This window comes from Rhinopithecus bieti, unplaced genomic scaffold (assembly GCF_001698545.2).
Source record: "Rhinopithecus bieti isolate Rb0 unplaced genomic scaffold, ASM169854v2 scaffold_788, whole genome shotgun sequence".
Taxonomy (NCBI): Eukaryota; Metazoa; Chordata; class Mammalia; order Primates; family Cercopithecidae; genus Rhinopithecus; species Rhinopithecus bieti.
Genome location: NW_016803416.1, coordinates 575,203 through 587,497, shown reverse-complemented (window position 1 = coordinate 587,497; position 12,295 = coordinate 575,203). Strand labels below are relative to the sequence as shown.

The window sequence follows — 12,295 nt, the reverse complement described above, 5'->3', positions numbered from 1 at the left end:
CTGAGCACCATGGCAAAGAACTATATAAAGACAATCATCTGGCTTCTGCTACTTTAAAAACAAAAGGCAAGAGGTAGCATACTGGAGAGGAAACAAAAAAACTTAATAATGATAGTATCCCATGTATCAAGCTCCCATTGTATTTCCACATGGCACAGTTAATATCAGAGGCTACCTCCGCTGATTCAGACTTCCATTGAACAAGACACTTGGGACACAGGAGTTTCTCATTCTGTTTCTGTATCTGTCACCCTAAAAAAGTACAGTGATGCAAAGTTCATCACTGAAAGATGTGGGGAAAAAGTGGTGACCAAAACTGCAATATAATAATGGACCTTTTTTAACCTAAAATTTGAAAACAGTGCATCAATTTTCATACTTTCTCTTTTAAATTTTCTTTCTTTTGATCCCCAATATATTATCAGTATACTCAAATGACATTAATATTAACCAACGCCAGCAGTCTGTATTCTGTAAGGAATTGAGCTCATATAATGAATCACCTTGAGTATTTTTTAAACACAAAATTAAACGATTTATAAATGTTCATCCTTAAAACGCACTTGAGAACGATTGTCCCAAAGGTTAAGTAGAAGCTTTTTCAAAAAAACATCACAAGGAACTGTGCCAACCCTTTCTTAAAAATTTCTATAAAATTCAAAGGAAGAAATAAACAGGAAATCTAGTTTATAAATGAAATTTAATATTGTCGTATATTTATAGGCCAAGAGCTCATATGCAAAACGTCTGAAGGAACGCGATGGTCAGATACCGAGATGCTGGCAACTGGTCATCTGCCAATGCTGAACTCGGGAATTCCTCATTTATACAGAGGGCAATTAAGTACCAAAGGGCTAGAATTCTTTACTTATTGTGGGAAAAGAAAGTTAAGGACAAACTAAACTTAGTCCAGATAATTCTCAGATCCTCACATACAACAACTTGCATTTCTTTTATTATTATTATTATTTTTTTTTTTTTTTTTTGAGGCCAAGTCTCCCTCTGTCGCCCAGGCTGGAATGCAAGGGCATGATCTCGGCTCACTGCAACCCCCACCTCCCAGGTTCAAGGGATTCTTATGCCTCAGCCTCCTGAGTAGCTGGTACTACAGGTGAGCATCACCACGCCCTGCTAATTTTTGTATTTTTAGTAGAGACGGGGTTTTGCCATGTTGGCCAGGCTGTTGTTGAACTCCTGAGCTCAAGCAATCTGCCCACCTCGGCCTCCCAAACTGCTGGAATTACAAGCATGATCCACGATGCTGGCTCTTGCATTTATTTTAAAAAGAGAAAGATCGTGTCTCTTCTGTTCTCCTTTGTCTTCAAGAACTGATTTTTATAGTTTATTAAATATTAAAATTACGTAGCTTGTTATAAATTTGTGTTTTGCAGACAATAACCATTATAAATATCACTTAGATCTGCAACTATTTTTTATTAACTTCATTGTTTGCATTAAAAAGACAGCACTTTTCGGGTACAGTTAGATAGTCCAACTCAACAGTAAGAACCATTTTAACTTCTCAAACTGAACAACTGTGTTAGTTATGAACACTAGATACAAGTCATGAAACTCCAGCTTGCATTTACTTAGGCAAAAAGAGATTTTATGAAAAGGATATCAGAATATTTCATGTATATAAACAAAAGGCCTGGAGTGTTATACAACTTGACCCCAGGAACAAGGAAGCGAAGCACCCTCTCCCCCTCCCCTTTTGTGCTTTTAGTGGTTCCATTTCAGTCACCTCCATTAGGGTGTGGGCTTTCTCAGATGGTGACCACCAGCAGCTTCTAAGCCCCTGATCCACGGCTTCCACTGGCAGAAATATTCATCTACTCTTTTAGTGCCCATTCAAAAAATCCTAAGGACAAACCCATCGGCCTGCCTTGAGCTGCATGACTATAGCCAGGAAGGTGGAGTACCCTTAGTCACAGACCACCTAAACAGCATTATTAGAATCCAAGTAGAAATAATTATCCACAAAAAGCAGGGCAGGCCGCTGGACAGACAAACCGAGAATAATCAAGTAAAGCAAAACAAGCATGAACTCTGAAAGCTCAGGCAATGCCAGAAAGGTCAGGTGACACAAGGTGGAATACCGAAAGTTGGCATTAAAGCATTCTTTGAGAGAGAGAGATTTATAGTTATATTTTACTTCTATGTCCCAGTCAAAACAACAAATAACTTTAAAACTTGATAATACATCATTTTTGTCTCCCCTTTCTTAGATGTTTTTCTGTCACCTTCCCCTGTCATCTAAGTTTTGGGTCTGTAAATTGCCCCTCAAAACTTATGCAAAGCATAATGTGTTCATCAGAATTGTTTCAGGGTTGTGTTAGTTTTAGGATCAAGAGCTTCTTGTGTGCATTTCTTTATTCCAGATTCGCAGCATCATCTTTTGGGCTTTGAGAGTCTGATGTAATTTCCAGTTCATACTCCTTTTTCAGTTGCTGCACTTTCATGTTTAGGTCCAGTAAAGTTCTAGCCAGCTGGTGGTTTTGGAAATGCATTTCCACCTAAAAGTTAGAAAAAAATAAAAATTTTTATTAGCCTGAGATACAGATCAAATGAAACCACTCTCTGACTACACAGAAGAAATAAGAAGTTTGTAGGAAAAGGAATTAAGATATCAAGAAAGATGTATTTCACATCTTATTCTCCAGTTCTGTTTGGTCTGGCTATAAAACTGACTTTCTATATGACAAGGTAAAATCCAGATATATAACTAGCTTTTGAAATGGCCTTGAAATGAAAACAAAAACAGCTGATGCACAAAGCTGTCCATATGAAAAATACCTATGTACCAAAGGCTATTTTCAAGCAATAGCATGTGATCCACAATGAAATCATTTCTCTTTACGTGCCTTCTGAGCCACAGGATAACCACCTACAGCCACCTGAGTATTCAGAATCTGTGCCTATTTACTTGATTACTTACCATTTCAAGTTTTCAGGATTTTAAATGGTCTACCTGCTGAGCAAAAGCATTTAATGACACCTTAGAGGCACATGTATAGTTATGTGTACTTATATAATCTAACATTTTTCACTCTGGAGTGAAATCTGTTAGATATCAAGGCTGATTTATACCATCCTCCAGTGGGAGTTTATGAAGGTCCTCATGTGTTTAAAAAAAGATCTCTCGGGCATGTTACCCCGGGGACAGTCCAGCAAAGCTTAGTCCAACATAATCTTTGTATTATAACTGAAAACTAATGATCAACTACTTGCAAATTTCTTCAGCTAGGGCTTGTTTAATGCAGTTCTTGAGGAATTTGTTCTCTCTGCTAAAAAAGCTTCGTCAGCTTGTCAACAGAAACCACGCCTGGATGAACCAGGACAGTGTGTTGGTAAAAAGTAAATATTCATGGTCACCTAATTTGCAAAATAAAGCTACTGGATAAAACTATCTTTCAGTTTTTCTCTGAGACATTATTCTCCATTCTGCAGCACCTAGAATCATTTTTCTGACTGCAAGAATTAGCAAATAATAAAATAAGTGAATATCCAGCAAACAAGCAGTAACAGTATACAGTCACCACCAAAAAACCCCTGCACCTTGCCTGCAGGAAGCTTCAGCTCTCTAGGGTAGCCCAGATGCTCCATCATCCTGCTCTACTCTTGAGCTTCCTTTCCTGGCCCTCTTTCCAATGCCAGCTCCCACTGCAGCTGGTCAGAAACCTCGCCAGTCCCTAAACAAACGCTGAGCTGAAGCACACCTCTTTCTGTCCCCATTTCTGTTTAAGATGCCCTTTGCCACCTCTCTCTGCTGAACCCAGTCAGACGCCAACTCTTCTGAGAAGCCTTCCCTGATTGCATGGGCAGACGTAATTGCCCCTTATCTGTGCATCCACAGCACTCTGTACAAGTGTCTCTCAGAATACGCTGACCAGACCAGACTGATGATTCTGAGGGTAGAGGCTGTATCTTATTCATAATTGTATCCCCAACTAAGAGTGCACTGCCTGGGCACACAACCTAGTAGGTTCTCTGTGTGTTTGTTATAAAAGTGAGTGAATTAATTAACTGATGAATATCCATCCTGTACTTTCATGCAAGAATCAAGAAGAAAAATTACTGGTAATGATTTACCATCTAAATAAACTATGTATAATTCACACTTAGGAAATTCAGACATCAATGGTTCTTTAACTTTTCTTTCATCATGGATCTCTGAGAATCTGATGAAAGTTATGAACCCTTTCTGAGGAAAACTATATGCACATCAAAATTTTGTATACAATTTTAGGTATATAGAACCCCTGAAATCCATTCACAGACCCTAGAAATCAATGATTCTCACTAAGAAAACCCAAACAACAAAAAATAGTATAAATAGCAGCGCAACTCTAAATTAAATTTGTTCATCATTGTTCCTTACAAATACCATGCTAACACATGATACATGTACATTTGTATAGGAATGTATGTCAGTTCCTGTAAAAATCCAGTTAATAACCAAAAATTGAAAATTAAGTCTTCTAGTGGTGATGATATTAAGGTACAGTATCCACACTCGTGTGCCTCTCTCTTCCTTATGACCAGGATAAAATGATTGACCAAGATGTTGACCATCGTCTGTAACCCAAGGACACATTATTTGTGTATGTGTAAACTTCGCTGGTTCCCTCCCGGAAAAACTCCTGATTTCTTGATAGGAATGTATCTGTTCTTTTTTGGTAAAGAGTCCAAGGTCTATAGTAATCATTACAATAATAGCCACTAAACAATACCCATGGTCTAAGCATTTCATAGAATATTATCTCACATAAGCTCTGGAATCCTATGAGATTATAAATTCCATTTTACAGATGGGTAAACAAACTCAAACTGGCTAAGTACCAATCCCAAAGTTGTAGGGCCAGCAAGTGTTTGCAGAACCTGTAAATGGTAATGTTGGTATTTGAGCCCTCATCTGTTTAGATTTTATTGCCACCAGCGGTCTACAGCCATACCACCCTGAATTCCCCGATCTCGCCAGATTTTATTGCCACCCCCAACATATTACTTGTCTAGAGCTCCTAACAACTTACTAGAATGTTAAGGTTGAAAGCTGTCTCAGAGCTTATTCAGTGTAATCTCCTCATCTGATTTAAATGTGAGTCCCCTGAGGCTCAGGGAGGGATACCGGCAGATCCCAAGACTACAATGCAGAGATGGCTGCCCCAGGTTTCAGCCTTCCAGTTTAGGATCCTGGCCCATAGCACAGGCCTCTAGGGGCCGAATGAGGTGGCTCCGGCTGCCCTGCTGCTCAGACTCACCGCTTACACTTGGGGTGAAAACCAGGTGTTTCTTCGACATTGTTGGATCAGATAATAAATCTGGTAGTAAATCTAATTTAACCCATGTTAACAATCTGAATCTGACAAGGAATTTAGGATATTGTCTTTTTTTTTTTTTTTTAGACATCTCGCTCATGTCACCCAGACTGGCATGCAATGGCACAATCTCGGCCCACTGCAGCCTCTCCCTCACCAGTTCAAGTGATTCTCCTGCCTCAGCCTTCCGAGTAGCTGGGATTATAGGCGCCAGCCCCATGCCCAGCTAATTTTTGTATTTTTAGTAGAGACGGGGCTTCACCATGTTGGCCAGGCTGATCTCGAACTCTTGGCCTTGCCTTGGCCTCCCAAAGAGCTGGGATTACAGGCGTGAGCCACAGCACCGGCCTAATACTGTTCTTAAACTCAGAAATGCGATAACATTCTTAATACAATTTACTGATGGTTGGATCAGTTCTAAAGTAGTGGTTAATTGTATTAGTGTATTAGTAATCAGTGCAAAAGAGAAGAATTTTCCAAGTCAAGTCTCCACTGCACACTTTCCTAGGCAGCACCATTTTAAAGTTTGAATTGCTCCTATTCATTGTGTCCTTTTCAAATCGTGACTAATTTCCAGTTTTTTTAATTTAAAAAAACATCAGCTAAAATATTTACCTATGCACCCTCCTGTTTAATGTTCGGACATAACCTGTGTAATGTTCAAAACTGGGCAATTTTACAAAATGCCTTATTTCCAGTTTTCTGAATTATTACCCACGGGAAAGATAATAAAACTTGCGGGGTATAAAGAAAGAGTTACTGATGGACACACTCCATCAGTCCCAAGAGAGTTTATTTCATGGAAGTTTCCTCCTCCATGAGCCATACTTACACATAGTCACAGTTCCCTACAGGGCAGAAAACTATAGAAACAGGTTGGGGAGGAGACATCTTGGGTATGTCACTGGTAGACCAGGCACACCCCCCCCCAACACCACCACCACGGGTCCTGTAGGCCCCTTTCCTTCCCAACGATGCCGGAGAGGCGGGGGCGTCAACGCATTGTCCAGACCTGAGCTGGCCTCCCCGGGAAGAACAGCCGCAGTGGCCAGGGCTCCCTCTCTGGGAGCAGCTCCCGTGGCTCTCCCCAAGGTCTCAGGTGGGCTACGCGGCCAGCTGCTCTGGAACCCGAGGAGAGGTCCCGGGAGAGGGAGCCCTGGGAGCCGTCTGCCCAGCCCGCGCTCTCACCAGCTCCGCCCGCAGCCCGGCCAGGGTGGCCTCGACGCGCGCCCAGCTCTGCTCCTCCCGTGCCGCCGCCGCTGCCGCCGCCTCCCGCTCGCGCCTGGAGGTCCCGCGCTGCACCGCCCACTGGAAGGCGCGAGTCAGCCGTCGTCTGAGGTCCTCCAGCAGCGGGTTGGCGGCGAGGGCCTCCTCCTGGACGTCCGTGCTCCTGCCGTCCCCGGGGGAGCCGCACGCGGGACGAGGTGGGAACCAAAGCTCTGCTCTACCTGGGAGTCCCTGGAGACCCTGGGAAATTCTCTCTCTGAAGCGGCGGAAGTCCCCGGGGCCCATCACGGAGACGCCTGGTCACTCCTTCAGCGCTGCTGCCGAAAGATGAGTTTCCTAGTTTGATGTTTAGGGCTGGTCAGGGCGGGGGCAGAGGTAATTCAAGAACTCTTGCCAAGTGGGACGCTGCAACTGGCCCGCCATTCAGAGACGCTCCTTTGCTCCCAGTCACATCTTAGTCCTCCATTAGCGACAGAGGAAGGAGGCGGTTCCCATAACTCCAGAAGTTTCAGCTGGGTCGCTTTTTTCTGCTGCTTGCGTTGAAAGGAAGTCTTTCTAAGGAGAAGGCTTGGGAACTGAGCAGTCAGTCTACGTAAGTGGAAGTGGCGGTACAGGTGGAAGATTTGTGACCAAAGGCAGAATATTTCAACCCGAAACCTTCTTAGTTGCCTTGATATCCTAATACTTCATTCCTTAAAAACAATTTTTTTTTCTTACTACTCTCTGCCAGGCACTTTGCCAAGTTTGGGGGATGCAAAGGCTTAATTAGACCCCTCACCTTTCCCCAGGTATTGCCCGCAGTCAAGGGGGAGAAGCTTGGCCCTGTTTGCCAGTTAGAATGGACTTTCTACAACTTCAGTAAGGCACATCTGGAAGTCTGGGTCTCCATGCTCCTTTCTGCGTTTGACTCCTGTCTGCCATGTCCACGTTTATGAAGGGATTAAAATGAAAAATCAGAATTCCCCTTAGCCCAAAGTGTGTATGTTTAATTCCCAGCTGATAAGGTTTGGATCTGCGTCATCACCAAATTCCAGTGGAATTATAATCCCCAGTGTTGGAGGTGAGGCCTGGTGGGAGGTGATTAGATCATGGAGGTAGAGTTCTCATGAATGGTTTAGCCCCGTGCCCACCTGGTACTTTATAGTTCTCAAGAGATCTGGTTGTTTAAAGTATGCGGCACCTCCCCTCTCTCTCTCTCACTCCTGCTCCTGCCATGTAAGACACCTGCTCTCACTTTGCCTTCCACTATCAGTAAAAGCTCCCTGAGGCCTCTCCAGAAGCAGACGCTGCCATGCTTTCTGTATAGCATGCAGAACCATCAGCCAATTAAAACTCTTTTCTTTTAAATGACCCAGTCTCCGGTATTTCTTTATAGCAGTGGGAGAACAGACTAATGCACCAACTCCAGATAATCATGTGACAATATTACTTGTATGTCCTCTATCAAAGAACATATTCTGCCTCTTTTTGATCTAATAAGGAATTTCTAAAAGGAGTGAACAATCAAAACTTTTGTATGATCATAGAATGCAATTACAAAACAAAAACATAATTTAGACACAATTCTCACCTTATTCATTATTCATTCATTCATTTATTAATTTAAAAGTTACAAGTCACTTGCAATGTTCCAGGGTCCATGGTAGGCATCGAAGGCATTAACAACTGATTTTTATTCATGCTTAGTATGTACCAGGCAATTTTTATGTGTTTAATCTCCACACCTACCTTGTGAGGTAAGTGCTATTAGTTTCTGCATTTTACAGTTGAGGAAACTAAGGCAAGAGGTTAAGATGTACACCAAATATCTCAAAGCTAGTAAGGGATCCACTGGAAATTTGCACCTAGGATGTCTGGCTTGTGCTCCAAACCACTGGGATACTCCCTGGATATGCTTTATCTCCCAAAGAGGAAGATAATTGCTCAGTTTATATGTTGCATGAGTGAGTGAGTGAGAGTGAATAAGTGTTCAAATTCACTATACTCATAAACTTCAGCTCTATGGCTTAGGCTCAACTGGATAAGGAGGAATACAGGTTACTCAGCCTGTACAGACAATCTGCTAAATTCAACAGCTTGCAATAGTTTATAACCCAAGCACAGTAAAATTCCTACCATTGTATACTGCTTCGTAAAGATTCCCTAGAAATACGTGAAGACGTGTTGTCTTGTTAGAAATTATAAAAATCCATGTGGTCTGCCATGCACCAACAGAGTATGAATTTAGGGTTTTTTGTTGGTTACTTGGTGATAGGTTGATGGGGCTTGAAAACCACCAGTAGTCAATGTACAATATAAACTTTTAAAATGAATTTTTTGCTATGATTTATTCACTTCCATTTCCAGATCATTTACTTCAACAAGAATTTCAGTTAAGTTCAATTTAACTCAACAGTGAATGGTGCATGTTCAGTGTTAAGAATTGTGCCATATGAGGGAGATACAAACATGAATAAGGCATAGTTTTTGTCCCCCAGAAGCTTCAAACCTGGGGAAGCAAATTTATTGATTCATTCATTTAACAATATTTATTTAATATTTTATTATGTACCAAGTATTACACAAGGTGGTCAAGCTACAATGGCAAACCAAAGAGACAAAATGTTTTATTAAAATAAACTGGTTTACCACAAATTAGTAATTTTCTTCTATAGGTTGATTTTTCAGTTGTGGTACACCTTGAATTTTACATTTTTTTTCTTTCTCTTACACAGGCAAAGCAAATTGAAGATTTGGAGCACTGGGGTGAATATAATATACACAGACATTTGAATTAGAAAATGTATTAATTATTTATTGCTGCATAACAAATGACTTCAAAATTCAATAGTTTAAAAAAATAAACATTTATTATCTCTTACAGTTTCTGTGGGAAAGAATTTGGGAACAGCTTAGGTTACAGTCCTCAGCTTTTATGCCGTTGTAACCAAATGTCAGGCAAGGTCTCCATCCTCTGAAGCTGGGTGTGATTGGAGTTGGAGGATCTGCTTGCAAAGTGGAGCACTTAGATGAATCACTCAAATGCCTGGCAGTTGAAGCTGGCACTTGGTGGGAGGCCCCAGTTCCTCTCCATGTGGACTCTTCCCTACTATTGTGTAAGTGTCTTCATGATATAGTGGCTAGACCTCCCTCAAAACAAGAAGAGAGAAATACAGAGAGCCAGAGAGAAGCTCTTTTCTTGTACTGTGAACCACATTTTTATGACCCGGCTTTGGAAGTCAGTTATTACCATTCTGCTCATGAGTATCAGGTCTCTAAGTTGGAGCCATATTCAAGGGGAGGAACCTCAGCTCTATCTTTTGAAGTAGGGAGTATCAAACATTTCCAAATATATTTTTAAACTACCATGGGAGAAATATATGTACATTACATATAAGTTAACAATGATACAAATGACTTCTGACTTCCTGCAGAAAAAAAAAAAAAATGAAGTCCAGAAAACACTGAGGCATTTTAAACACAGAACTAAATTAACACAGAATTCTATGTTCAGCAAAATATCCTTCCAAAACCAATCTCAAAAGGCATTTTTTAAAAAAGGAAAATAGGAGAATTTGTCACAAGCAGACTTACACTGTAAGAAGTAGTAAAGGAAATTCCTCAGGCTGAAGTGAAATGATAGTAGAGGGAAACACAGATCTTCAGGAAGAAATAAGTAACATAAGAAATGGTAAGTATCTAGGTATGTACAAATGACTTTGATTCTTCTTAATTAAAAAACATATATATATAGTTCTATATATGTGTTTGTTTTTAAATATATGTATGTTTTTTAACTTAATGGTTAGGAAATACCTATATCTTGTTCATCACACACAAAACCCATTTAGCACATACTAGGTGATCCTCAATTGCCTAGTTAATTAAACTGAATGAAATATTTGATTCCCTCTGTTTCCCTGATCTTCATCTCTGGCATTTTTTCACTGCAGTAATCCAGTCACATGAGCCACACCTGAAAGTATACTATCACCCAGAATGATACCTTTAAAAGGCTGAATTCTGAAAATCTATTCTCAGTCCACAATTGATAGTCCTTTTTTCTATCCACAATTCACTCTGACCCCTTAATTCAAGAGAAATGGCTTTCTGAAGTACTCTTCTGTTTCTCTTTTCCCACTCAGAATATTGTGGTAAATTATTTCAGCTAACTCATATCAGCACCTTCTAGTCCTCTATCCACTCGGCCTTCTGCCAACCCTACACAGTTAATTTCAATCCTATTTATTCAGTGTCTTTACTCCTATTTCTAAGCAGTCAATGTGATATGATGCCTGACTTCAACTGTCCTCTCAACGTTACACAACAATCCCTTGATTCATACCTCCCTGACCACCTCAAATCTCCCACAAAGACCGTGTGGACTCTGACCACCACCTGCCCTCTCGTTGTGCCTCCATTCCCATTATACTGCACCGAAACTATTTTTTACTTCACTGAGGTGAGAACTGACAACTGTTAACTCACATAGCGCTTAGTATATCCCAGCTACTATTTCCAAGTGCTTTACATTCCATTCTCACACTAACCCTGTGAGGTAAATGCAAAAACTGACAACGTTTTACAGATGGAAAAACTAAGGCACAAGGACATTAAGTAATTCCTTGTAGGTCGCAACCCTTAGAAAGTCATGGAGTGAGAAGTTAGCCCCAGTCTGTGCTGTTTGCTCCTGGTACCTTGCCTTTTCATAAAGATGATCAGGTGGAGACACCCTCAATTTATGTTTCTTTTACCTCCAAACATCAACATCTTAACCTATTACTCTGTTTTCACCACCAAGTTCAAAGAGGGAAAAAGAGAGAACACTTGGAAGAGAGCAGGATGCTTCCTTCTTTGAGCCAAGAACAGATGAAAAATGGATGAAGTTATAAATAATGAAAAGATGTAACATGTGGAAGATAATTAATAAATCAATCAAAATAAAAATCAGGGGTTACAGAAAAATATGAAGTGAATATCATGAAAAGAAACACGTTCATGTATATTCATTGCAGCACTATTTGTTATAGTGAAAATTGTAAACAAGCAAAATATGTACCAATACATGTGGTGAGATTGCTAGATACCCATTCAATCTGCATTCTCCCCTTCCTCCTTACTAAAAGAACCTGATTGTTGTTGGTATCAATATATCTGACTAAAGTATTAAATTTCCCTTAATTCCTGACAGAAAGGGATGGCTATGTGTTAAGATATGACCAATGAGATATAAGCAGGAATTGTTAGGTAGGACTTGTACAAAAGGGTTTTGAAAGGGGACTGACTTTACTGGCACACCAATTTGTTGCTTACCTTTCACTTCTTCCTGACTGGAATGAAGATTTGATTGCTGGAGCTCCAACAGTAACTTTGGGACCATAATGTTACCTTGAGGATGGGAGCCACACTCAGTATTAGAATAGCAAAATCAGTCTATCCCTGAAAACATGACAGAATTATCACATATGCCCAGGACTATACAAGTCTTGTTATATGAAAAAGATAAAACTTTTAATTGTGTGACACATTTTTTAGTCTTTGTTACTAGTGCCAAAACTAATTCCTAACACAATGAGAAGAAACATTTAATAAATTATGATACACCCATAATTTAGAATTCCGTAGGCTCAATCTTTAAAAAGGTGGATCCATGTACTAGCATGGAAAAATGTCCATAACATACCATCAAGAGAAAAAAGTAACCAGGCATGGTTGCACATGCCTGTAGCCCCAGCTACTAGGGAGGCTGAGGCTGGAGGATCACTTGAGCC

At 40.5% G+C, this 12,295-nt stretch overlaps 1 protein-coding gene across 1 annotated transcript; it reads right to left on the bottom strand.

Moving 5' to 3' along the window:
- Positions 1-1,419: 1,419 nt before the first annotated feature.
- On the bottom strand, positions 1,420-7,105 carry AARD (alanine and arginine rich domain containing protein). The gene is made up of 2 exons (XM_017882633.1): positions 6,507-7,105; positions 1,420-2,516 (listed from the first exon to the last, which is right to left on the bottom strand). The coding sequence occupies exons 1-2, from the start codon at positions 6,828-6,830 to the stop codon at positions 2,373-2,375; spliced, it is 468 nt and encodes a 155-aa protein (XP_017738122.1). The 5' UTR covers positions 6,831-7,105; the 3' UTR covers positions 1,420-2,372.
- Between the last annotated feature and the right edge of the window lie 5,190 nt (positions 7,106-12,295).